General features: G+C 38.6%; 2 protein-coding genes across 8 annotated transcripts in view; both read left to right on the top strand.

Moving 5' to 3' along the window:
• The window catches only part of LOC309821276 (uncharacterized protein), a 49,907-nt gene extending 41,723 nt beyond the window's left edge, over window positions 1-8,184 (top strand). For all 7 annotated transcript variants that reach the window (XR_014296586.1, XR_014296587.1, XR_014296588.1 and 4 more), the window contains one exon: window positions 7,507-8,184. The gene's annotated coding sequence lies outside the window, so the exon portion shown is untranslated. The remainder of the gene's footprint in view (window positions 1-7,506) is intronic.
• Window positions 6,743-25,796, top strand: LOC309819893 (uncharacterized protein; the record flags this gene model as incomplete). The annotated part of the gene is made up of 5 exons (XM_082650345.1): window positions 6,743-6,748; window positions 8,166-8,396; window positions 11,801-11,955; window positions 14,955-15,062; window positions 25,684-25,796. 5 exons carry the CDS (start codon window positions 6,743-6,745, stop codon window positions 25,694-25,696), a joined length of 513 nt encoding a protein of 170 aa, XP_082506471.1. The 3' UTR covers window positions 25,697-25,796.
• Between the last annotated feature and the right edge of the window lie 16 nt (window positions 25,797-25,812).

Genomic DNA, 25,812 nt, shown 5'->3' with positions numbered 1-25,812 from the left:
AGACTTTGGTTTTAACATTTATCACCCTTGTGAATACATACAAAGTAAAATGTATTAAAAAACTGACTAAGGTGTATTCATGATAATGACAGCTATATCTTAAGACCATCCAGATTTCAGAAATGTGAAAATATTAGAAAATAAATACCTGTGTACCCACCACCTTGTTTATGAAATAGAACAGTCGCCAACACTATTGAAGCTGTTGTGTATACTTCCCTAATAACATCTCCCTCCTTTATACCCTATAGATACTTCCTTTTTTCTAATTTTGCCAAATATATACTCTAAATAATTTATTGCTAGGTATTATTATTAACTGTTTTATACATTGAACTAAAGCACATGTGTTCTGTGACTTACTGTTTTTACCCTACCATAGGTGAGATTCATTCATGCCTGTGTGTCTGCCACTGTTGTATAGTATCCAACAGTATATGTAGTCCATAATTTATCAGTTCCCCAGTTGATGGACATTTGGGGCTATTTCCAATGTTTTGCCCTTATATTTTGTTGCATTTTACAGTTGTCTCCTGGTACACATGTGTTAGAGTTTCTCATATACCCAGAAGTGGAATTGCGAAGTCAAGTCAAGATGGTAGCCTGACAAATACTACTGTTCCCCTCCTCCCTCCCATGAGTATACTGAGGAAACATGAGTCTTGTTCTTGCTTGATCTACAGGCCAGACATAGTATCTATGTTCAGGGACCTTCAAAGGGAAGACAAGCAAGAGAAGGAGGTGGTGGTGCTTTCCAGCCCACAGAAGGTGACTTTCAACCATAACCTTGAGGAACCAAAGATAGACAGGGGTTAATGTGAGGTAGAGTGTTTCTATCAGCTCCATGGAGCATGGGTATGAGGTGAGGCTCCATTTGACTGGAGACTAGGGTCGTCTCAGGCTGAAGCTTGGTTGATGTCACAGAATCCACTGTGAGGTCACTTCTATGCTGTGGAATACATAAGTTCAAAAAGAAGATAGTAATTCATTCTAAAAATGAATTTAAAACTAAGGGACACTAAACTGAAAACAGCTTGGTTTCATGTTCTGGCTCTTCTTCTGATGGGCTTAACAGGTTACTGTCTCCTTGTCTTAGATATGATGGCACCAGTGACCTCCAGCCCTTCCCCATGCTCTTCTGTCTGTGTGATGGATTACGTGCTGCTCTCCTCCACAGCTTGCAACCCGATGATGTCCACCTCTGTATTATGCACAGTACAGTAGGCATTGAGGTTCTTGCAGAACCCCAGACCACTGTCTGTGCAATAAGGTAGACTTTGAGCTTTGTCAGCAATGAGCCAGTCCTTCTGGGTCTCTTATTTTCAGAACCTGGGGCCACTATGGAGTAGTGTGGGATTTGAGGTTCTTTAACAATGAGCCAAAACTGCTGTATCTTCTTACTCAGAACATGGGACTACTGTTTGTGTAATAGGGTAGGCTTTGAAATTTATTTTTTTAAAAAGCCAATTGTACTGGGGCTCTTACTTGAAGCCCTAGATAGAAGAGCCAGAGCTATAAGCAACAAAGGACCTACAGGGACAACGAGGGAAGGAAGGGATTCTTACTTTGATCCTCAACTAATTCACTGATGGATTCTGATTCAAAAGCCATTAATATTGTCTATATTAATTATCTGCTTAAAAAAAAAAAGCCACAGTGGCTCTCCATTGCCCAATGAATCAAGTGCAAACTCTTAACATAGTATTTGAGATCTTTGGCAATCTGGATACAACCAAATTCCAGAGTCTTATACATGAGTCCATACTGATATAAATAATTGAATAAATAAATGAGGGAGAAGAGATAGCTCTTCCTTGCTGTAGAATTCCAACTAATGAGTGTGAAAGGAATGAGGAAAACAGAAAATCACCATTAGGTCAGTACCACAGGAATAACTGCAGATAAAATCCACTGATGGATGCTAAAATTAGGAGGTGAAAATTTGGGAAGAAATATACTTGTAGAGCTTCATACCATCGCTTCCAAAATATTTATTAACTGCAAAGGAAAATATATTACCTTGAGAGTGGAGAGACCTGATGGAAACCCTCTTAACCAAGTGATCAAAGTCAAAGTCACCAGTAATAAGACATATCAACAACCTAAATCCTGTGATGGGATGCCCTCAGGAGGACACAAAATCACTTCTGCAGTGTTCTTGTCTAAAATGCATAACCTCAGACTAATCATGAAGAAATATCAGACAAACCCAAATTGAGGAACATTAAAATAGGAGATCAACACCCTTAGAACGTGTCAAGGTCATGAAAGACAAGGAAAGACAGAGGAACTGCTGCAGATTAGAGGAGACTAAGGAGAAATAACTAGTGCAGTGTGAGATCCTGGACTGGACCTTTTCAAAAATAGTTTCAGTGGAAAAACTTATGAAATTCAAATACAGTTTTTACAGTAGTCAATAACATTGTACTAATGTTAATTTCCTGATTCTCATGCTTGTACTGTGGTTATGTAAGATGTTAACATGAGGGGAAGCTGGTTGAAAGATATCAGGACACTGTTATATTTGCAATTTTAATTTTTTAATATTTATGTATTTATTTATTATTTTTTTGGCTGCGTCGGGTCTTAGTTGTGGCACACTGGATCTTTCATTGTGGCGCACAGGTGCTTCATTGTGGTGCATGGGCTTCTCCCTAGTTGTGGCGTGCGGGCTTCTCTCTAGTTGTGGTGCACGGGCTCCAGAGCACCAGGGCTCTGTAGTTGTGGCATGCAAGCTCTCTAGTTGTGGTGCGTGGGCTCAGTAGTTGCAGTGTGTGGGCTTAGTTGCCACAAGGCATGTGGGATCTTAGTTCCCTGACTGAGGATCGAACTGGCATCCCCCTGCGTTGCAAGATGGATTTTTAACCACTGGACCACCAGGGAAGTCCTGCAACTTTTACATAACTTTTATATGCTTGTTCTTTAAAAAGAATACCCATTTTCACTTATTACATTAGTAATTAAAAGAAATAATTCCCAGTATATGGCAAAGAGCACAGGTTATATAGTCAGAAAGACACAGCTTGATATTCTAGCTCTACTACATATTAGCTTGTGTGACTTATGCAGGTCACTTCAGTCCTCTGAGCCTCCATTTTCTTCATATGACTTTCTTCAAACTGAGATGACAATGCCTTAAGCATAAAATTGTTACAAGCATGAGTTATGCTTGTAAAGCACCAGGTGTAGCACCTGGCACAGAACAGGTAGCAGCAAGTCTAAGTTTTTCTTCCCATAAGAGACAGTCAATTCACTACACAATTGAATTGACCCAGTGCCCTATAGGAGATCATGGTCCAGAGATCATGTGCTATGGAGATCATAGTCCAGAGAGGGATGCAGTCAGATCACTTCAATTTCACTCAATTTCTTTCTTGTGCTTATCAATATATACCCTGCATGACCCATGATTTGGTATTTGTGATCCTCATGAGCAGCTGAAGAAAAAAAAAAAAAAGAAAGTTTGCAATCCACTCTACTACACTGCAAGCTCCTTGAGAAGAGGGTTACTGTTTCACTTATTCTTCACAGAGGCCTTAGTATAGGCCCTTTCACAGAAGGAAGGGCTTTCTGGCCACCCACTTAGACTCCTATGTGGTAGGTTGAGTCCAGTATTTATGATGGGGGAGAAGCTGCATCCTCTCTTCCCTGGGATGCCCTGGCCTTTCCCTCCTTTTTTTCTTTTTAACTCTTAGTGGTTCCCTGGTAGGCTAACCAGCATATGGATAATATGAGGGTTTTTCTGTACTGCCCCACCTTATGGTGTTGGAATGGCTTTAATTGGAACTTATCCTTTCCCTTTCTTTCCATTTGGGTTTCATTCTTGGGTTGGGAAACTCTCTGGCTTCTGTTCCATTCACTTGTGTTGCCTTAACCCTGCAAGTTTGGGATGAGGTGTCCCACTACTGAATCTTAAGCTGTTTCTGCAACAGGCTTCTGTAATCACCACACTCATGCTGCCCTCTGGGGAGAGATCAGCAGTTCCTGCTGACATACTAGAAGGCCAGGCTTGTGGCCCTTGCTGCAGCCATTTTAAACATTCTTGAGTATATTTCACAGTGCCTGCCGTGGACATGCTGGCTCCACTTCCTCCTGGGTCTATGAAGGCTGCTCTGGCCAGGGCTGAGATTAACTGTCCTGAGTCTGCAGACTCAGTTGCTCTCATGTCTCTAGCACCTGTAGTGGTGCATGGTGCCTGTTGTCATTGCTACTGCCACTCCTGTTGTTGTCAGGCACCAAAAGTCTCTGGATTTCAAGAAAGAGTGTGCTTCTCTGCAGTAAAAGATAAACTCAGTAGGCCTGGGTTGCCTAAAACCTGCACATTTCAAAGAAAGGTTTGACCACTTGCCAGGCTCCCAGGAGGTAACCTCTAAGTTTTTGGAATATCCTGCCTGATAAAAGCATCTTTTTTACATGGGGCTTTGGGACACTTAGTATCAGTTTGGCCTCTGAGAGGCTAGAGACTAAGTAACGAAGGTCAGCCATGTATGCACACCTTGTCTACATGACTGACCCTGAATAAAAACTCTGGACACCAAGGCTCAAGTGAACTTCATGGGTTGGCAGTACTTTGTGCATGTTGTCTCTCATTGTTGATAGAAGACTTAAATGTTGTCTGTATCAATCCACTGGGAGAGGACAGATGGAAGCTCGCATCTGATGGCTCTTCTAGACTCTTCCCTGTGTATCTTTTTCCTGGCTAATTTTAATCTGTATCTTTTTTTCCTTTTTTTTAAACTGAGGTATAGTTGATTTACAGTATTATATTAGTTTCAGGTGTACAACATAGTGATTCAAAGTTTTTATAGATTATATTTCATTTAAAGTTATTATAAAATATTGGATGTATTCCCTGTGCTGTACAATATATCCTTGTAGCTTATTTATTTTGTACCCAGTTTGTACCTCTTAATCTCCTACCTCCCCACATTGGTAACTTTTATTTTTTTAAACAAAATTCACATTTTATTTAGGTTGAAGTAAACTATACAAAATTGATTTTCTTCACCAAAAATAACAGCAATATTTTCTGTATTATTCCTAGATAAACCACAAAACACTTATTTTTGTAGGTTTTCTAGGTTTTGCTTGTAAACCAAGGTGAGGCAGTAGATATAGTCATGGAAAAAGACAGAAGAAAACAGAGAAATCAGTTGTCAGTATCCATGGCCTCTGATCCTGTCTTGACCATGAAACAGAAGTGTTCAACATATACCTGTCAAAAAGCTTATGAAGATGTAGGCTCAATAAAGGAATGTAAACAGCAACAATCAGATGTGGAACAACAAGGGAAGACTCTTCCATTCAAACTTTAACTATAACTTGTTCCTTCAACTTCATTTGATAAAGACAAAATCTACACTGAAATCCTTGTTTGGCAAACTCACACGTTTCTCTTATGGTCTGATAATTTTCTTAACTGTCCCTTACAGATTTTTAACAGCATACTCAAAACTCCTACTATTCAAAGGTCAGTCATGAGCTTCCTTGTAATGTTTTGTAAAATGTATTCCTTCCTCCCATACCTCCTCAAAATTTATTTCTTCAAAGAACTGATAACTCAGTACCTGACAATTGGATCCGCAGTGACAAATGTTATATCTAAAATGACTTAACTAATACAATTTCAAAGTGCCATTAGCAGAGATCACACAGAGTGTAACATGGTACTTTCAATGCTATCTTCTGGAAGAACAGTTAGGTCTCCAAAGCATAGGACTTCAAACGGGCCATTTAAACAGGAAGATTATCAATGACTAATGTACTCAATGCGAGGCCTACAGGTCAAGATATTCAGTGATTAAGTGGCCTACGTACACCTTACAACTTTTCTGAAAGGTATTTTCAAATTTCTTACAGATTTTTTCAAATATCAAATATAAGAGAAAGCCTATTTTAAAAGTCTCTTAGGTATTTTAAATGGTTTCTGAATTATCTGTAGGAAGCTCTGACTTAACTTGTATGGAGTTTGATATATGTATCCACCATTAAATCCAAATCACATTTTATATCAAAATTTATGTTAAGCAAAGCCAAGTTACTTGACCTTTGGTCTGTCAAAGTGTTCCTCAGGTATGCTTTGAGACGCTTTCATCCATTTTCATAGCGTTCATTCTCAACCTTCATCACAGGAAGAATACATAGGACCTTCAGCAATGCATAAACATTAGGAAAAAACTTGATGTCTGGCAGATGAAGGGCTTCATAAATAGTGGATGGAAGCTCTATATCTTTCCCTCTGTGTTTCCACTTGATTCTCCAACAATGCAGCTCAGCAGAGAGTGTGTCAGGATTAGGTAAATCACTTCCGTACATGTCAGCATGATGCTCCTCTGATGTATTGAATTTAAGCTGTCCCATGACATAGGGTACCAGAGATAAGCATTTAAGAGCTTTGAGGTATTGTTTTGAGAATGTATCTTTCAGTTCCTGAATAATGTGTTCCACTGTTGGAACATTTAGAGTTTCTTTATAGTAACTCTCAGAGGTTAGCTGAAATTCCAGGTTACTATGCTGAGCTCTGTGAAATTTCCCTGGGAGTTTCATCTGAATATCAAGTTTGGTTGCCAAATTTGCGGCTTCCTCAAACCAGAATTCATGATAAACTTCGATATTTTCCATCACTTCATTTAGTGAATGCAGCACTGCAGTCAAACTACTGGCTGCAAAGAAGACATCAGAAGTTTACCCCTGAAGATTTTTCCCAAAGGCTCTTGTAAAAGATAGAACATTTTTAAGAACAATGTTGGTAACGATGAAATCAAAATCTGTTACTGCACTACAGAGTACAAATGCTCGGCCAGCTATACAGTTATTCCATCTAACATTTGTGTCACTATTTATACCATCTGTACATAAAACAAGTGTTTGTAGGAGGTCCACTAAGATTTCAAAAGCATCATGCCTGCCTGTCCACTGAGAATGGCAAATTTCCTTCAGTTCTTTGCCCCTTTCTTCATTGTTCTGAAATAGAACAGAAATTACATTGTCAAGCTCTAAAAGCAGTTGTGGTGATTGATGGGAAAAAGAACAAGCTTCCTCAATTGTTCCTAATGTGACAGATACTCCCATAACAGGCACTGATTTTGCCAACCACATATTTTAAGGCACAGGAAGAGCAGAGTGTGTAGATAGCTTGGGGATATTTCTCTAAAAGTCTAGAAGCAACAACTTTCACTTTGGAAGAAAATCCACTGGACACAATGTAAGCCTGGCCACGACAGTACTCCATGTTGAATCCCCACTTCTCAGTTATCGTAGTGTGAAATTTCACAGCCAAAATTTCTGCATCCGCTTCGTAAGGCAGGAAGCCCACAAATTCCTCTCTCAGGTTGTGAGCTTCATCAACAAACCTCACCAACACAGGCAGGTGCTCTTCCCCTGCTAAGTCCACCACATCGTCAGTGACGATGGAAAAGAAGTGAGTCTCTCACTTCCCTTAGGGTTTCTTCCCAAATGCAGCTCTCACAGCTCTCTAGCATCTGTTTCTGCTGTGTTTTCAAACAGAACAATGTGTTAACTGCTGCTGTCTCAAAGCGCCTTCTCAGAACCTCTTCACCAGAATTGATCCGGCACTCCAGCAGTGCTTGAAAGTTATCAGGAGTAAAGAGACCTTCTGGGATTTCATCAGTTTCATATCCATCCAGAGGTATGTTCTGTTTTCCCATAAGAATCAAAATTTCAAATAAAGATTTTAAGTATTCTTTGTTTTCCTTCTCTTCAAGGGTTAAAGTTAAAATGTCTTCACCCTGCTCTTCACTCCCTTCTTCTGCACTGGGGTTCTGAGCATTGTTGCTGTTTATTTCCTTATGTTTTGGTTCCTGTTCAGAAGTTTCATCAATTTTTTTCTGTTTCAGTGTCCTGATTTCATCTTCACTCAATTCTTTTATTCGTTTTCTGTGTCTACTGTGTGGATTATTCAAATGGCTGGTAAGATCAAATATTGTTGGCATTGCATTATCTCGAAGAACTGTCCTATAAGGACTCTCCCAATGACTTCACATGTATTTGCTTCAATTAATTTTGAGAAATACAATAACCCAATCATTCTTTAGTTTTCTGATGCCTCTGCAAAATGTATAGTTCTACAGATCATAGACGTCTCAAAGTGTTTGGCACACAATCAGTAATGTTTATTTAGTTTATCAGGTGTTTTATCTTCTAAGTCTGCTCTCCTACAATTCTCCACCGACTTCTGGCATCTGGCTGGATCCCATGGGAACCTGAAAAAGTCCAGGTCCGACTGCGTGCTCTTCCGCGTGCAGTTGGGGGCCGCGCAGAAGTTCCGCATCGTAGTCTGCCAGCCGGCCGGCCCAGCCCTCACAGCCCTCGCGCTGCCGCTGCTGGTGCACCTCCCGCCCGCCCGGGATGCTGCCGCCTCCTTACCACCCTCATTGGTAACTATTACTTTGTTTTCTATATCTGTGAGTCTGTTTCTGTTTTGTTATATTCATTCATTTGTATTTTTTAGATTCCATATATAAATGGTAAAATACAGTATTGGTCTTTCGCTGACTTATTTCACTAAGCATAATACCCACCAGATCTGCCCATCTTGTGGGAAATGGCAAAATTTCATTCTTTTTACAACTGAGTAATATTCCACTGTGTGTGTGTGTGTGTGTGTGTGTGTACGTACCACATCTTTATCCATTCATCTGTTGAGGGACAGGTCATCTGTTGTTGACTATGGTAAATAATGCTGCTATGAACACTGGTGTGCATGTATCTTTTCAAATTAGTGTTGTTTTCTTCAGATATATACTATGGAATGGAATTGCTGTGTCATATGGTAGTTCTATTTTTAGTTTTTTAAGGAACCTTCATACTGTTTTCCACAATGGCTGCACCAATGTACATTCCTACCAACAGTGCACAACAGTTTTCTTTTCTCCACATAGTTGCCAACATTTATTATTTGTGGTCTTTTTAACAATAGCCATTCTGATAGGTGTGAGGCGATTTTTTTTGTGGTTTTGATCTGCATTTCTCTGATGATAAGTGATGTTGGGCATCTTTTCATATGCCTGTTGGCCATCTGAAAGTCTTGTTTGGAAAAATGTCTATCAGCTCCTCTGCCCATTTTTTAATAGGATTGTTTGTTCTCTGTTGTTGAGTTGTATGAGTTCTCTATATATTTTGGATATTAACCTTTTATTAGATGTATGATTTGCAAATATTTTCTCCCATTTGGTATGTTGTCTTTTCATTTTGTCGATGGCTTTCTTTGCTGTGCAAAAACTCTTAAGTTTAATTAGATCCCATTTGTTTATTTTTGCTTTCGTTTCCTTTGCCTTAGGAGACAGATTTTAAAAAATATTGGTACAATTTATGTCAAAGTGTGTTCTGCCTATGCTTCTTCCTGGAGTCTTATGGTTTCCAGTCTTACATTTAGGTCTTTAATCCATTTTGAGTTTGTTTTTGTATATGGTCGCAGAAAATGTTCTAATTTCATTCTTTTACATGTAACTGTCCAACTTTCCAACCACCACTTATTGAATGGTCTGTCTTTTCCCGCATTGTCTATTCTTGCCTCCTTTGTCATAGATAAATTGACCATAAGTGTGTGGGTTTATTTCTGGCTTTCTATTCTGTTTCATTGATCTTTCTGTCTGTTTTTGTGCCAGTACCATATTCTTTTGATTACTGTAGCTTTGTAGTATAGTCTGAAGTCAGGACGTATGATTCCCCCAGCTCTATTCTTCTTTCTCAAGATTGTTTTGGTTACGCAGGGTCTTTTGTGCTCCTATAAAAATTTAAAAATTATTTGCTCTAGTTCTGTGAAAAATGCCATTGGTATTTTGATAGGGATTGTGTTGAATCTGTAGATTGCCTTGGGTGAAAGTTTAGTATCTTTAAATAACAAACATTTATTATCTCACAGTTTCCGTGGGACAGGAATTTGGGCATGGCTTTGCTGAGTCCTCTGGCTCACAGTTTCTCACAGGACTTCAGTCAAGGTTTCAGGTGCTGAGGACTCGTGTGAAGATTTGATTAGGGAAGGATCTGCTCCCAAGTTCACTTAAGTGATTATTTCATTCAGTTACTCAAGAGCTGTTGGACTGTAGACCTCAGTCCATGGATGAGTAGCAGGCAGGTGATTTGAGACAGTGGACCAAGGAACTAGGAAGTATCCTCTGAGGGTTGAAAGGACTGAGCTGATGCTGAGGAAAAATTTATTCCAAACCTGGAAAAAGGCAAAATGCTCATTGCTTGATTCCTTCATATCATGCTAAAGCTTCATCAGAGAAATCAATTAGGCTTTCATCTGACTCTGGAATATAACTAACAATTAACAGTTGGCAAGGGTACAGACAGCTCTGTAAAGTTAGCGGTTAGTTTATTGAAAATTATAGGGTTTGATATTTTGCTGCATTGTGGAGAAGATAACCCTAAAGTTTATAGGCTTGTTCTCTTGAAGAATATTTATAGATTTTCATCTGACTGAGCAATTTTTGATTCTTTTCCCTTTGCATAGTACAGAACTATGTTCTTCAAATGCTTTTGCCACCAACCCCATTGTCTTCTAATTGGTTTTTTCATTAATAAGTTAAAATTTGGCACGTGATTATTACCTGTTGTTTTTAACAGTGAGTGCCAATTAGACTGTGGAAAACAGACTTGACCAAAGATACTGCTCTGAGTATTGCAAGCCATAGAAATGATAAAAACAGATGACATTCTGCCATCTGCAGAGGGAGAGGCGTGGGGATGTTTTGTCTCTGTACAATCTTAGAGCAAAACTAAAACAGCTGAAGTGAGGCTTGTACCTACAAGTTCTGATTATGTTATCTTATATGATGAAATTCTAGTTGTTGCAGGAAAGGATCAGAGAAATAAGCAATACGTTTTTCCTAAGCAAGCCAATGAGTCCTAGGGAATTTTATAAAAAGAAGCTGAAACTGGCTAGACAATGTGACTGTCTTTGGAAACTGGTTTTGTTTTTCAAGGAGAGGGAGTAAGAGAACAGTGTTTACCTCATGATCTCAGTTACTGAGTCAGTGGATAAAAGTCCAGTAAGTTCATACACAGCAAACACAGCAGAGAGTACAGTAACTGCTTCAAAGTATTTTCAGAGAAACACCAGAAGGCAGAATGATTCAAAAAAAGAAATAAGTGACCGGAAGCATATGGACTAGCTAATTTAGGGAATCAGATGTAAAATATATAACTCTGCCACTCTGAAAAGTTTTGGTAAATGCTGTTCATGCCAGGGAGCTTCCTAGCCTACAGAACAAAATAGATTGAACAGGAAGAACCAAGGTAGCATGAAGAATTTCAGGAGTATTTTAAGTAATCCTACTATCTAGAGATCAGGGAACCTAATTTCTATGACTTGTAGAGCTTTCTCCTTAATTCATGATGACTAATTAATAAACTGAGCTCAGGGAATGGGATAGTTTTAGATATAGAGAAGGAGTCCGAGGCTTTCATGAGATGGTTTTGATCATTAGTTTTAGACAATGAAGGTAATTCTATTTTAAACTGGAGAATTTTCAAGAAAAAATATTTGCAGTAGTATAATTATGTTGTACTCAAATGATACAAATGTTTTTTGAAAATTACATGTTCCTTCTGCTCTCTTAATAGACCTGTTTGATATAAGAATCTTTCAAACAATAGTTAAAATTTAGGCACAGTTAGAAGTTAATTTACTCCAGTGGAAATTTGCTCAAATTTGTGTCTTATATATACTCACCTCTGTGACCACAGAATTCTAATTTGTCAATGTGTATAAACACAGGGTTTGGCAACATAATCAAAAATATCATATTTCTTACAATTTTCTCTCTTCCTCAAGGCCCTTATGTCTTGCAAACTTCTCTCCATACATTGGCTGGTTCTGATGGTGCTGACCACAGCACGAGGCCTCTGGGAGCTGAGGGAATTCCCCCGTTGTGCTGGGTTCTGGCTCGCCTGCATTCCTTGCCTTCCTCTGGTGCTGCCCTGGCTCAGGTAAGTGCAATATTGTGCAGTGTGGTCCTCTCCCACTGATGAATCATCAGTGTTCCTAACAAGCCTGGCAGGTGACTTGTTGCTTCCTGTACTCAGACCCATCTACACAACTGAGGAAAACGGCTCAGGTTAAGTTCCAGTATCTAATGTCAATTAGAATTTAATTAATAATGAGTCAGTAAGGAAGATAGAGGTGAATACATCTAACATCCTAACCTCCACTGTCTTCTGCAGTGACTTTCATCCAATAATTTGTATTTGTATTATTATAGGAGAATTCATTCTTCTTTGAAAATTTTAAGACTTATGTAGAGTTCCCAATAATCCATGTGGCTATTTTTTCCTTGAATTTTATTTCTTTATTCTACATGGAATTATTTTACTTAGTACAAATACTTTTACTTCTAAATGTAAATATCTTCAGATTTTAGATCGCAAAAGTGAGATAGAACATTCTCTAGGATAGCTCACATACTAGGATGCAAAACAAGCCTCAACAGATTTAAAGAGTAAGAATTATTTGAAGCATCTTTTCTGACCACAATGGCATGAAACTAGAAATCAACCACAGGAGGAGAAACAAAGAAAAAGGCAATTACATGGAGACTAAGAAACATGCTACTAAAAAAACCAATGGGTTAATGATGAAATCAAAGAGGAAATAAAAAAACAAATACCTCGAGACAAACAACAATGAAAACAAAACACAACCATACAAAATCTATGCATGCAGCAAAAATAGTCCTAAGAGGGAAGTTTGTAGTGATGCAGGTCTTCCTCAAAAAACAAAAATAATCCTAAATAGGGACTTCCCTGGGGCACAGTGATTAAGAATCTGCCTGCCAATGCAGGGGACACAGGTTCGATCCCTGGTCTGGGAAGATTCCACATGCCACGGAGCAACTAAGCCTGTGTGCCGCAACTACTGAGCCTGCATGCCACAACCACTGAAGCCCACATGTCTAGAGTCTGTGCTCTGCAACAAGAGAAGCCACTGCAATGAGAAACCAGAGCACCACAATGAAGAGTAGTCCCCACTCACCACAACTAGAGAAAGCCCGTGCGCAACAATGAAGACTCAACATAGCCAAAAATAAATAAATTTTTAAAAAAGAATTTTTACTTATTAAAAAAAGACATAAAAGAGGAGAAATAGCAACTGATACCGCAGAAATACAAAAAATCATAAGAAAATGTTAAGAACAGTTATATGCCAAAATGGATGACCTAGAAGAAATGGACAAGTGTCTAGAAACATACAGCCTGCCAAAACTGAATCAAAAAGAAACAGATAATTTGAACAGACTGATTACTAGAAGTGAAATAGAATCTGTAATTTTAAAAACTCCCTGAAAAAAAAGTCCAGGATAGGATGACTTCACTGGGGAATTCTACCAAACACACAAAGAATAACTTATACCGAAAAGACTCTTCCAAAAGACTGAAGAGGAGGGAACACTCCCAAAGTCATTCTATGAAGCCACCACCACCATGATACCAAAACCAGATAAAGACCCTACCAAAAAAGAAAATTACAGGCCAATAATCTTTGATAAATATAGGTGCAAAATTCCTCAACAAAATAGTAGCAGACTGAATCCCACAACACATAAAAAGGATCATATATTGTGATCGAGTTGAATTCATCCCAGAGTCACAAGGATGGTTCAGCATATGCAAATCAATCAATGTGATACACCACATCAACAAAAGAAAAGACAAAAACCACATGATCATCTCAGTAGATGCAGAAAAATCATTTGATGAAATTCAGCATTCATTCATGATAAAAACTCTTGCAAAAGTGGATATAGAGGGAACATATCTCAAAATAATAAAAACCATTTATGACAAAACCACAGCCAACATAACATTCAATGGTGAAAAGCTGAAAGCCTTCCTGCTAAAATCTGGAACAAGCCAAGGATGCCAACTCTCACCAATTCTATTCGACATAGTATTGGATGTCCTAGTGATAGCAATCAGACAAGAAAAATAAATAAAAGGTATCAAATGGGAAGGGAAGAGGTAAAATTATCACTATGTGCAAATGACAAGATACTCTATATAGAAAACCCTAAAGACTCCACACAAAAACGGTTAGAACTGATAAATAAATTCAGAAATGTAGCAGGGTACAAGATTATTATACAGAAATCTTTTGGCATTTCTTTACACTAACAATGAAATATCAGAAAGAGAAAGTTAAAAACAATCCCATTTAAAACCACATCAAAAATATAAAATAAAATGCCTAGGAGTAAACCTAACCAAGGACATTAAAGACTTATACACTGAGAACTATAAAACATTGATAAAGGAAACTGAAGATGATTCAAGGAAACAGAAAGACATCCCATGCTCTTGGATTGGAAGAATTAATATTGATAAAAGAGCCATACTACGGAAAGCAATCTACAAATTTAATGCAATCCCTATCAAATTACCCATGACATTTTCCACAGAACTAAAGCAAGTAATCCTAAAATTTATATGAAATCATAAAAGACCCAGAATTGCCAAAGCAATCCTGAAAATAAAACAAAAGAACAACAACAATGAAAAAACAAGAACAAAGTTGGAGGCATAAGCCTCCCAGACTTCAGACAATAGTACAAAGCTACGGTAATCAAAACAGTATGATACTGGCACAGAAACATACACATAGATCAATGAAATAGAATAGAGAGCCTAGAAATAAACCCATACACCTACGGTCAATTAATCTTTGACAAAGGAGGCAAGAATTTACAAGTGGTGCTTGGAAAGCTGGACAGCTGCATGTAAATCAATGAAGTTAGAACACTGCTTCACACCATATACAAAATATATTCAAAATGACTTAAAGACTTAAATGTAAGATGACTCCAGCCTCCTGATTGCAACAGTGCCCTAGGTCATAGGTAAGCAGGCAGCAGCAGCAGCAGCAGGACCTAGGACCCTGTCCCTGCAGCTGCAGAGACACCCATGACTCTGACCCTACGTTCCCTCACTTACAGTGGTGGCACCAGCAAACCGAACAACCCCAGAGGCACAATCAGTGATAAGGCTGGCATGGGGCGACACCTCTGTCTGAGGCAGTGGAGGGTGAATCAGAGGCAGCTCAGGTAAGAGAAACCAAAAAGGTGTGCTATAGCGCCACTTACTGGAAATGAAAAGAAAGTCCTCTAATTTCTAAACAACTGAATCATTAAAATCAAGTAGCAAGTTGGCTACTTCAACGCACTGGCAGAGGAACAACTCATCAAGCAGTACAGTAACAACAGTAATAATAACACTATACCACAAAAAGGTAATGACACTTCTACAGAAACCAAACTTAAGGTCATGAAATATTATGATCAAACAGAGGATTCAAAATAGGTGTCATAAAGAAACTCAACAAGCTACAAGAAAACTCAGAAAGGCAGTTCAGTAAGCTCAGGAATAAAGTTAATGAGCATAAGAAATACTTTACCAAAGAGATTGAAATTCTAAAAAGAACCAAATAGAAATCCTGGAGCTGAAGAACTCAATAAATGAGACAAAGAGTGCATTAGAAAGCATTGGAAATAGAGCAGACCATATGGAAGAGAGAATTAGAGAGCTTGAAGATAGAAATATAGAAATGATATAAGTGGAAGAGAAAAGAGAATATTTTGTAAAGTGAGGAAAGTCTACAAGAGCTATCCACCTTTTTTAGGAATAGCAACGTTAGGGTAATAGGTATCCCAGAAGGAAAAGAGAGGAGAAGGGAGCACATAGTTTATTTAAAGAAATAATAGCTGAGGTGGCCAATATGGGGGAGTAGGAAGACCCTGAGCTCACCCCCTATGCGCATACCAAAATTACAACTACTTACAGAACAACTGTCGATGAAAATGACCTGAAGACTATCAGAAAAGATTTTCTGCAGCTAAAGATATAAAGAAGGAATCACAGTGAAGTGATAGGTAGGAGGGGCAAAGATACGGTATAGTCGAAACCCACACTCTCAAGTTGGGGGACCCACAAACAGGGGGAGAATCACAATTGCTGAGGTTCTCCTCAAGGAGCAAAGGGTCTGAGCCCTACATCATGTTCCTTGGTCCAGGGGTCTTGCATGGGAAGGAAGGCCCCCAGAATATCTGGCTTTGAAAACCAGTGGGGCTTGTGTATGGGAGAGCCAGAGGACTGTAGGAAACAGAGACTCCAATCTTATAGGGTTCACACAAAATCTTACATGCTCCAAGACTCAATGCAGGGGCAGTAATTTGAAAGGACCTCAGGTCAGACCCACTTGCTGATCTTGGAGTGCCTCCCTTACTTCAGCATGGTCGTACGCATTTTCAGTTGGATCCTAAAAATGTTTGAGCTTGAAAGAACTAATTTGAAAGTGAATCTAAGTGTTTTGCAACATTTTTTGCTAGGTATAGAATTTTAGGTAGAAATTTTTCCATTTTAACCCTTTAAAACTGTCTCTCTATTGACCTTCATTGTTTGTGACCGTAAGTTTGCAGTGATTCTTATCTTACTTCTCTATGTAATTTCTCTTTTTCCTTTGGATGCTTTAGAATTTCTTTTTATCTCTTGTATAGAATTTTATTATGGTTTTCAACTTGTTTTAAATATTTTCAACAATTATTTTTTCTTTTTTGTCCTCTCCTGAGACTCCAGTTACATGTATGTTAGACTGCTTGATATACCCCACAGGTCCTGAGACTGATCATTCTGTAAATTTGTTTTAAAATCTTTTATTTTGCCAAATGTCTGTTATTACACCTACAATTTCACTGATTTTTTTTCCTCCTTAGAGTTAGATCTGCTTTTAGTTCCATTCAGTGACATAATTTCCGATATTGTGATTTTCACTTCTAGAAGTTCCATTTCATTCTTCTTTATACTGTCCATTTATCTCATTATGTTTATTTTTTAAATGCTTGAACATATGTGTAAAGTCCTTTTCTACTCATTCCGTCATTGCTTTTTCTTCTTTGTTTGTCTCTCCTGGTTACCAGTCACATTTTCCTACTCCTTCCCATGTCTACTTAATTTAATTGGATGCTGGATGTGTGATTTTTACATTATTGGGTGACAGGTTTTGTTTTATTCCCTTAAAGAGTTTTGGACTCAATTCAGTAAGAATGGCAGGGTATCTATTGATTCCCACTTTTTGTGCGGGTGCCTGGAAATCGCCAGGTATCAGTATAAGAAAATTGGCCCAATCTGTTCAGTAAGTCAGAAACAGAAGAAAGGGACTATGCTAGATTAAGAGTATGATTAAAGTATGATCCTGGAATAGGAAGGGACATAAGTGTAAAGACATTTCAAGATCACGAGAGAAATTTTTTAAATTACTGAAACACAGAGGCGATATTATCGTCCAGGATACAATTTACAAAACAGCAGAGACACTATGTTCTCACTTTGGTTAAAAACCAACACTTACAGGTATACGTACATGTGTAGAAGAAGATCCACCAAGACATATAATAAGGTGTCAACCTTTGTGGTGATCCCTGAGTGTAAGATTATGGTGTTTTCATTTGCATAAAAATAATGGATGGCGAGGAGATAGAAAGCTGGGGTGACTTTAGGGCTCAGCTTATGTTTCCCTTCCTCAAAGATCCCAGTCCTCTATTACCTGTTGTCCATTGTCTGAAAGTAGCTGTCTCATAAATTTTATTCAGTTTACTCATTTATGATGAGAGAACTTTCTGTGTAGCTGTTACCTTTGCATGGATGGAAGTAAAAGTACATTAAATGACCTTCCTTTTCAAAATGTGGTGACTTTGGATCCCTACTTTGTTATACTTAGTTATAGGAAACTGGTTTTCTCCAGTTTCAAAAAGCATCATCCTTCAGAGAACAGGAAACACTTTGAAACTCTGATATGTACATTGGGTGAAGAGATGTTTACTGATGGTGGTCACTACTGGGAGGTGAGGGTCCCAAGAAAGTCTGTTGAATTTTTGTTTGGACTCAGGTCACTGGGAAGGAAGGGATGTAGATACTCAGTTGACCATGGTTTCCTATTCACTGAGCCTCAAGGACAATCCGTTTGAAGTTCTTTCTCAGCATGCCCTCCTTTCCTTCAGACAGTCCTATCACTATGGAGAGGATCTAGTCTATAATGTGACAGAGTGGACCCATATTTATAGTTTTAATTACACCTTCCTCCAATCTCTTATATTTCTCCCTTAAGATCCTAGACAATGGAATGGATCTTCTTTCACTGACCACCCTGCAACTGCAACTGATTTCGGCCTTGGACAACCAGAAAGTTACACTGATGTATATCATAACCCAGGCTAACTGGAGCTTCCTTGGCTGACTACGGGATCGTGCGTCTCTTAGTGTTGCTTATAGTTTGATAAAAATTCACTCAAGCAAAACAAAACTGAATTTCCTACCATTCACACTGAGAGGGGAATGACAACAGTGCAAATTTTTCATAGTTATTTGAAAAGCCTGTGGTATTTGGCGTAGAAAAGATATTCAGAAAGTAAAATTGTGTTTTGGAACACTTTATATAGACACAGATACAAATCCCTATTGTTGCTGGTAAGCCATATCTCACCTAGTCATGACTTTAATCATTTATTTTGAAAATATTTAAAATAGTGTAAGTATGGATACCACCACAGCTTTATTAAAATCAGCATCCCTCTTCTGTTATTTGTATCACAAAACTTCTTGGAGACACCAATTTTTCAATGTTGAAACAATTATTTTCTCTTATCCATGCCGTCCTGCCATCTCCATCTCCCTATCTATCTCTCATTTGTCTAACCCTCAGGCTGCCTGCATGGATCATTCCCAGCATGTCACACCCAGCAACAACTTTGCAGCTGCCTGGTGGTTCAGTTTGGCTCTGGGGGGGTCTTCCCAAGAGTATTCCCTTGTCTAGCTTTTGTTCTTTATCTTCTCAGAGAATCTGGTTGTGGGCAGGGGAGTTAGTACCAAATGAGCAATGTGTATTTAGGTAGATAACCTCTATGAATAATTTGTAAAGTAGTTTGTAAATTAGGAAACTTTAATTTTGATTTCCAGTGGATGATGTTTCAAGCTACTAAAATGAAATCATTTCCTATAGAAATCCAAGTACTTTCTCCACTGAAGCACAGTCAATTATAAAACATTTTAATGAGGTTTCACTCTATAAGACAAAAATTTAGACCAGGTTCCAGCTAATGAAGTGTCTTGTCCTTTCATTACAAACTCTGTAAAGTATTATTATTACTTTATTACCTCACTTGCTTCAAAAAAAGGCACTATTTAAACAATACTGAAACTTGAGGAAACAGGGAGGGACAGCTGCTCTTGGACACATTTTTTTTTTTGTTTTCGTTTGCTTTTATAATTTCTCAATTCCTTACAGTCTACTTGTAATGGATTTTCTGTTACATTATTGCATTATTGCATTACTGACTTGGTGAATTAATTAAATAACCAAAGTGGAAATGTGAACATATAGTTTCATTAAACGTAAAAAATGAAGTCACTGACAAGTTTGTGCAAATAATTCTTCTTCAAAAATTATTTCCCTAAGGACTTCATGGTAAATTGAAAACTTTTGTTATTGACACTCAGTGTTCTCTGTGAACTGACACATCTAATTACCTTTGTGATGCAAGTTTCCTACAACACTCCCCAGTTGTTTTGTGCCCTGACCTCAAAACATCTACACGTATCCACTTCTGGGCATTTGCTTGTATCATGTTCCTCTGGCTGCAATACTTCATCTCTCTCACTTTGTTTCTAAATTCCCTTTATTTATTATTTTGCTTTCTTTATTCTTGTTTTTATTTCCCTTTTTTCTACAATGAATGTTTATTATTTGTATTTAAATACATTTTTCACATTACATTTGAATCATTGGTTGGACCTCGATATCCATTTGAAGGCCTGATTTTAGTACTGGGTAGAAGGTGAAATGTTGGCTAAAATGTGCCTTTAAAGTATGGAAAAGCATCTGATGGGCTGAGAGGAACCAAACAATCCCTCCCCATATTGTTTACACTTACACCCTTTGCTGGTGTCTCTCAGCTTAGAGACAAAAAGCAAACAGCAACAGAGTTGCTCCATTCCATCTCCAAAACTCTGAACATTTTTGGAATATTATTTAAGCACTATTTATCTATATCCAAGAAAATCCAAGCTCAGCAGAAGAGAAATATATTGAGTTTGTTCAACTTCTTTCTTCTATCTATGCAAAATAAGTGTTTACCGTGTGTGTGTGTGTGTGTGTGTGTGTGTGTGTGTGTGTGTGTTAGATGGAAGTTCTACTACTTAGGATGAAAATGACACAATATTCTGAAGTGGCATCCAGGAGGAGGCAGGGTAAGTGAGTGATAGTGAGTGACATGGTTGGCTCCACCCAACTCATGATGGAAGCCACATTGTCTCTACTCAATAACCCCAGAATCAGTTATTTTCATTTAATGGTGATGAAATATTAGAATTCTAGGTGCTTTTGTTTGTTGGTTTGGCTTGGTTGGTTAGTTTGGTTTGGTTGTTTTTCCTATACAGTTATTGATTTAGTTAAATCTGTATGCTGAGAGCTAGGGTCAGAATTCTTGTTCTTCCACTCTTTGCCAAGAAGACACTAAGCAAATCTGTTAGCCTCCCTCTGTCTCAATTTTGTCAACTATAAATGAGGATGATAGTACTCACCTTTCTCATAGCATTAGCAGAAGAATCTGTAAAAGACAGAAAAAATGTCTGGCAAATAAAAGGGACTAAGATAAAAGTTTCAAACTGGCAGTATGTTCGCTATCCTGGGGCTACCACTGGGGGCGCACACCACAAATATAGGGATCTCTTGTTATCTGGACTTTCATTATAAAAATATTTGCTATAATGACTTTCAGATACTGAAGATTGTGAAGGAGTGAGCCCTGCATGGAGAAAAGTGGTACAGACAGAGGGAACTTAATTTTAAAAGTCCTTGAGTTGGCATCAAGTCTCAGTTTCGAAAGGGAAAATCTGTTATAGTGAGTCCACAGACTTCTAGTGAAAACACTTAAATTGTACAGGAGTCCAGGCAAGAGGACAGAGAGTGTGCTGGAGTCACACTTCAGCTGTACTTGAAGGAATATTAACAGTGACTTGCATTATTTGAAGGGAAAGAAACAGGAATATAGACATGATTAACCACATTTGCTCCCAGTGCTCCAGCCACACTGGCCTCCTTACTGTTCGTGGCAATGCACGCTCTGTCCCTAAGGCTTGGAACATGATTGCCACATAGTAGAGGTCTTAGTCTGTTGGGCTGCTATAACAAAAATACCATAGACTGACTGACTTAAAAACAAATTTATCCTCACTGTTCTAGAGGTTGGGAAGTCCAGGATCAACACACTGGCAGATTCAATTTCTGGTGAGAGCCCTCTTCTTAAGAGTTTCACAGGTGGTGGTCTTCTCACTGTGTCCTCACAAGGCAGAAAATGTGAAGGAGCTCTCTGGGGTATCTTTTATAAGGGCACTAATTCCATTCATGAGGACACCACCCTTATGACTAGTCACCTCCTAACAGCCCCACCTCTAAATACCAACATATTAGGGGCTAGTTTTCAATATAAGAATTTTGAGGGGACACAAACTTTAGTCTATAGCTGTACGTCCAATAAATAATAATTTGCCAAATAATTTGAATAAATAATGTCTCTTGCATCTGAGCATGAGAACATGGAGATTTTGGTAGCTGAGGCTCTTCAGGTTATTAAGTGTGATTTAACATATATTTTGTCAGAGCAGAGAACTTGACCTGGGATTCCATATAGCTAAGGAGGCAGCACTTGGGAGAAAGGGTGATCTGAGAGCTCAGAGACAGTGATCTAAGAGTCTGTGAGCATCTGTTGATATTGGGAGGACAGAGATGGATTCTATAATAAACCAGCAGCAACTGTGAAGGGACTGAATCACCCACTAATTATGGCAGGTTAATTCACCTGTATAATTACTTATTTATGTTCATGGTATCTGCCCTCTTTGTTGACTAGAAAGCTCCATGAATCAGACCTGCTATTGTTGGCCTGAGAGGGTGGCTCTTGAGACATTGATGCCCATACTGTCAGAGAGGGGATTATAAGAGAATAAGTTTGGCATCTGATTCAAATTGCAAAGTCTGTAGAGAAAGTCCAGATAAATCCTTAAGCTGCAAGTGTCTCCAGAGTAAGATAAGTTCTTTGGGATTCTGAAAGTAGAATTCCAGAATATGTGGGTTTTTCTTAAGCTAAGTATCATGACTCCATCAATAAAATATCTTATTCATAGATAAGAGCTAAATGAATCATAATGCAGAGTAATTTCTGTTTTTAAATTATTGTCAAATTTTGATTATCATCTAGAAATATGGTTCTGAAACTTTAGTGTTTCTTGTAGTTATAACTAGGGTTCACTCCAGCCTGACTGAATGTTTGGAGTTATGTAGGTGTGGATTCAAAATCCACAAAGGTTTTCTAAGCTCTAGCTAATACAAAAGGAGCTTGAAAAATGGTTAACATGGGGCAGTTTTCTGGAAATAGCAAGTGATATCCTTGCCAATTATAATGAGTCCAAAAAGTTCTGAGAGTTCTGACTCCTCCTTTCTTTGGCTCAGTTAGGATTCACTTAGACAGTTTTTGTTTGTTTGTGTTTTTTTGCAAAGCTCCTTTTTCCCAGGGAAGTTCTCAGTGCTGGAGCCAACGAGCCAATCATTGCCCTGATGGGGCACAAGGCTGTGCTCCCCTGTCACCTCAGACCCTCCCCCTAAGTGGATGCCCAATACATGGAGTGAGTGGACTCAAGATCACCCCTTAGCTAAGACAGTTTTTTTAAATGTCTGATCATCAGGGAACACCATGGGGAGTGTTGCTCTGAGGCTGCAAGATACACCCTTCTGATGAAGAGCAGTACAGATGCAGCTTTGAGCATTTATCCTGTCACAGTAATGGTACTTTAAGTGTATGTGGCAGATGAGTCTCTGGGATAGGAGTCTGTGTGGCTGAGTTCTAGGATAAGACCTGTCATTTCTCACATGACCACTCTGCTCACATACAAGGAGAACTGGCAAGAGAAAATGGAATTCCACCTCCTCCTGGTGATTTTGTGCAGTATATCTCCATTCTATGCAATTTTCTTGTAGCACATCCCTCCTCCCCTTGAATCATGGTAAGAACCCCATAAACTCATTGTATGAGACCAGTGAAATGTTATATTCATCTCTCTGTCTCAAGTTTACTATTCTCAGATGTCTATAATTTAATCTCTCCACAAATATTTTCATAAATTCAGTATCAAATATTTATATCAAAGTGACTTACTGGTACATTTCTTAAATTTTATTAACTGACGATTGCAATCAATAAATGTTATCCCAACAACACTGCAGAAGGCCTGAGAGAATGTAGGAGGAAGTAACACATCATCTCTTTCCTGTCAGCACAGAGGATTTTAGTAGGGTTGAACAACTGGACACTGGCCTAAAATGTATAATTCCAGGGATGAAATCCTCTAAGATTATGTTATTTATCATTTCAAGGTGAGATTTTATACCTTACTGATGGAGCACAAATAAACTCACAGGAAGTCACCTCTGAGAAGATAATATTCATTCCTTATTTTGTAACAAAGAATAAAAAAGAAATTGGGAAGAAGTTCATGCTCTACTATATTTTAGAAATACACTTTTATGCAAGTTACTTGACCTTTAACATTTTTCCATTATTTAAACAAATGTGAGAAAAATACAGCTGACCCTTGAATAACGTGAGGGTTGAGGCACCAACCCCTCACTCCCCAACACTGCCCTTGAAAATTGGGTACTGCTGTCTCTCAAAGGAATTGATAAATGACTCACCCAAGGGCAGAAAGCTGAACCAGTGTGAACAGAATCAGAACTCAAACCCTGGTTCTCTTGATTTCACATATTATGATCTCTAATCGAATATACTTTTCCCCACACTTAGTATGAAGATCTGTAAAATGAAAATACAAAAATCATTGGAAAAAATCTGCATGTAGGTGGACCCACAGAGTTCAAACCTGTGTTGTTCAAGGGTCAACTCTACTACCTACTTCATTGAGATATTATGTAATTTAAATAAGAATGCATGCAAAGAAATTAGTACATTTCATAGTACATAGTAAGTGCACAATAAATGCTGCTGCTGCTGATCTACCCTTGGTATATCAGCAGCAATCATCTTGACATTGACAATAAACAATGCCCTGAACCTCTAGTCCAAAAAATCATATCAAAGTCTAACAGCCGCCTCCAAATATTTCCATGTTTACAGTCTAAAGCTCAAATTTGCTACTAGCATCTGGATTCTAATAGTAGCTAAGTATAGTGGTCAATTTGTTTTCCCTCAGTTGCTTTTATTAGTTTCCAAAATATCACTCCAGACACAGAATACAGCATTGTTCCCTGATTTCGCCAAATATATCAACCATGAATGGTGCTTCTGTGTGTTGTGTGCTTTAAAAATTGTGTTGAGATCCAGAAATGTCTATTACCTTGTAGTCTCCCAAACCACTGGGCACTGTCTAGTGGGCAGCCCTACTACATTTCCAGGAGCATCCCAAGGACCAGTTTAGTGTCTCCAGTGTATTCATTCCTTTTTCACACTCTCTTCTGTTGCCTGTAGCCTTGCTTTTTTCTTAGTATTATATGTTTAGCATTATAGGCCTCAGTGTGAGTCAGAGATGGAGACCTGGAAGATGTATAAAAAGAAGTGCTAACTTGAATAATTCTGAGCCCAGGAGAAAGGTAAGAGAGTAGAGGGCCAGAGGCACTTTCATTGGAGCTCAAGGCCCATCTCATGGATGCTCAGAAATCTGTCAATGTCTTCCATCAGGAGTCCTGAGAGGGCCCAGGGTCCACAATGTACAGTAGGGTGTCTAGGGAGTAGATAATCGTCCTCCATATGCAGATTCAATCTCCTGCCACTCCCAGGACTGCAACTCATGCACATCCCCAAAAAGGAAGGCTACAGCATTGATCCACCCACTCATAACTGGGAAAGGAGGAGTTAACAGCCTCTCTGGATACTTGATCTTTCTACATTGCTTATTGTACATAAAACTGGAATTTATGGTTTATAGGGCACTAGAGAGGGCACTAGAGAGCGAAAGTCAGTCATGTAGGTTCCCTACCTGTGTGATTGATGGAATGTAAAAGCTAAGAATCTAAAGTGGCTTCCTCAGGCTCTAACTTTTAAATCACATGTGTTACACATATTGTTAGCACTCATCTCTTAATGTAAAACCAAAATACATCCCAGGGTGGAAAAATGACTTTTTTGAGAAGTACGTCAGATGGTTTTAGACCATTTCAGAGGTGGATGTCGCTGTCTCTGTTCTTGCTTTTTGTGTCTATCACTAATCATAGTAAAGTTTGATGCTAGGTACAGCATGTGATTGCTGTGAATCTGTTCTGACGGTTGAACATTTGTGGTAGTGTAATGACTTAATCAGAACTGTGTCCTTCAGCAAGCCTCTGAGATTACCATAAATCCTAACACTCGACTTCTCATTATTACCTTCTTTGCTTGACTATTTGTTAATATCTCATTCCTTCAAGATTTCTTGTTCGTCCCTTTTTCTGCTACCTTTGATCTCTTAGGATAATCATTCATTCTGAGGAAATTGTTCACAGAATATTCTTACTACCTAAGTTACACAAGGGATGAGCAATCATTCTGTTTGGTTAAATGTACTAAAACCTAGGATCAAAACAATTTTTGGTTGTTGCTCTCTTAATTGAGCTCCTTGTCCCCTTCACAGTTCACAGGATTAGGAAGTTCCCCACACCCTCTCATCAAGAACAGTGATGCCAGAGTGGTCCATCTGGTGTGTCAGGCTGCAGGCTGGTACCCAGAGCCTGAGGCAAGCTGGGGAGATCCCTAAGGACAG

Source organism: Grampus griseus (assembly GCF_964374135.1).
Source record: "Grampus griseus genome assembly, chromosome: 3".
NCBI classification, from domain to species: domain Eukaryota; kingdom Metazoa; phylum Chordata; class Mammalia; order Artiodactyla; family Delphinidae; genus Grampus; species Grampus griseus.
This window is presented reverse-complemented; position numbering and strand designations above follow the sequence as displayed.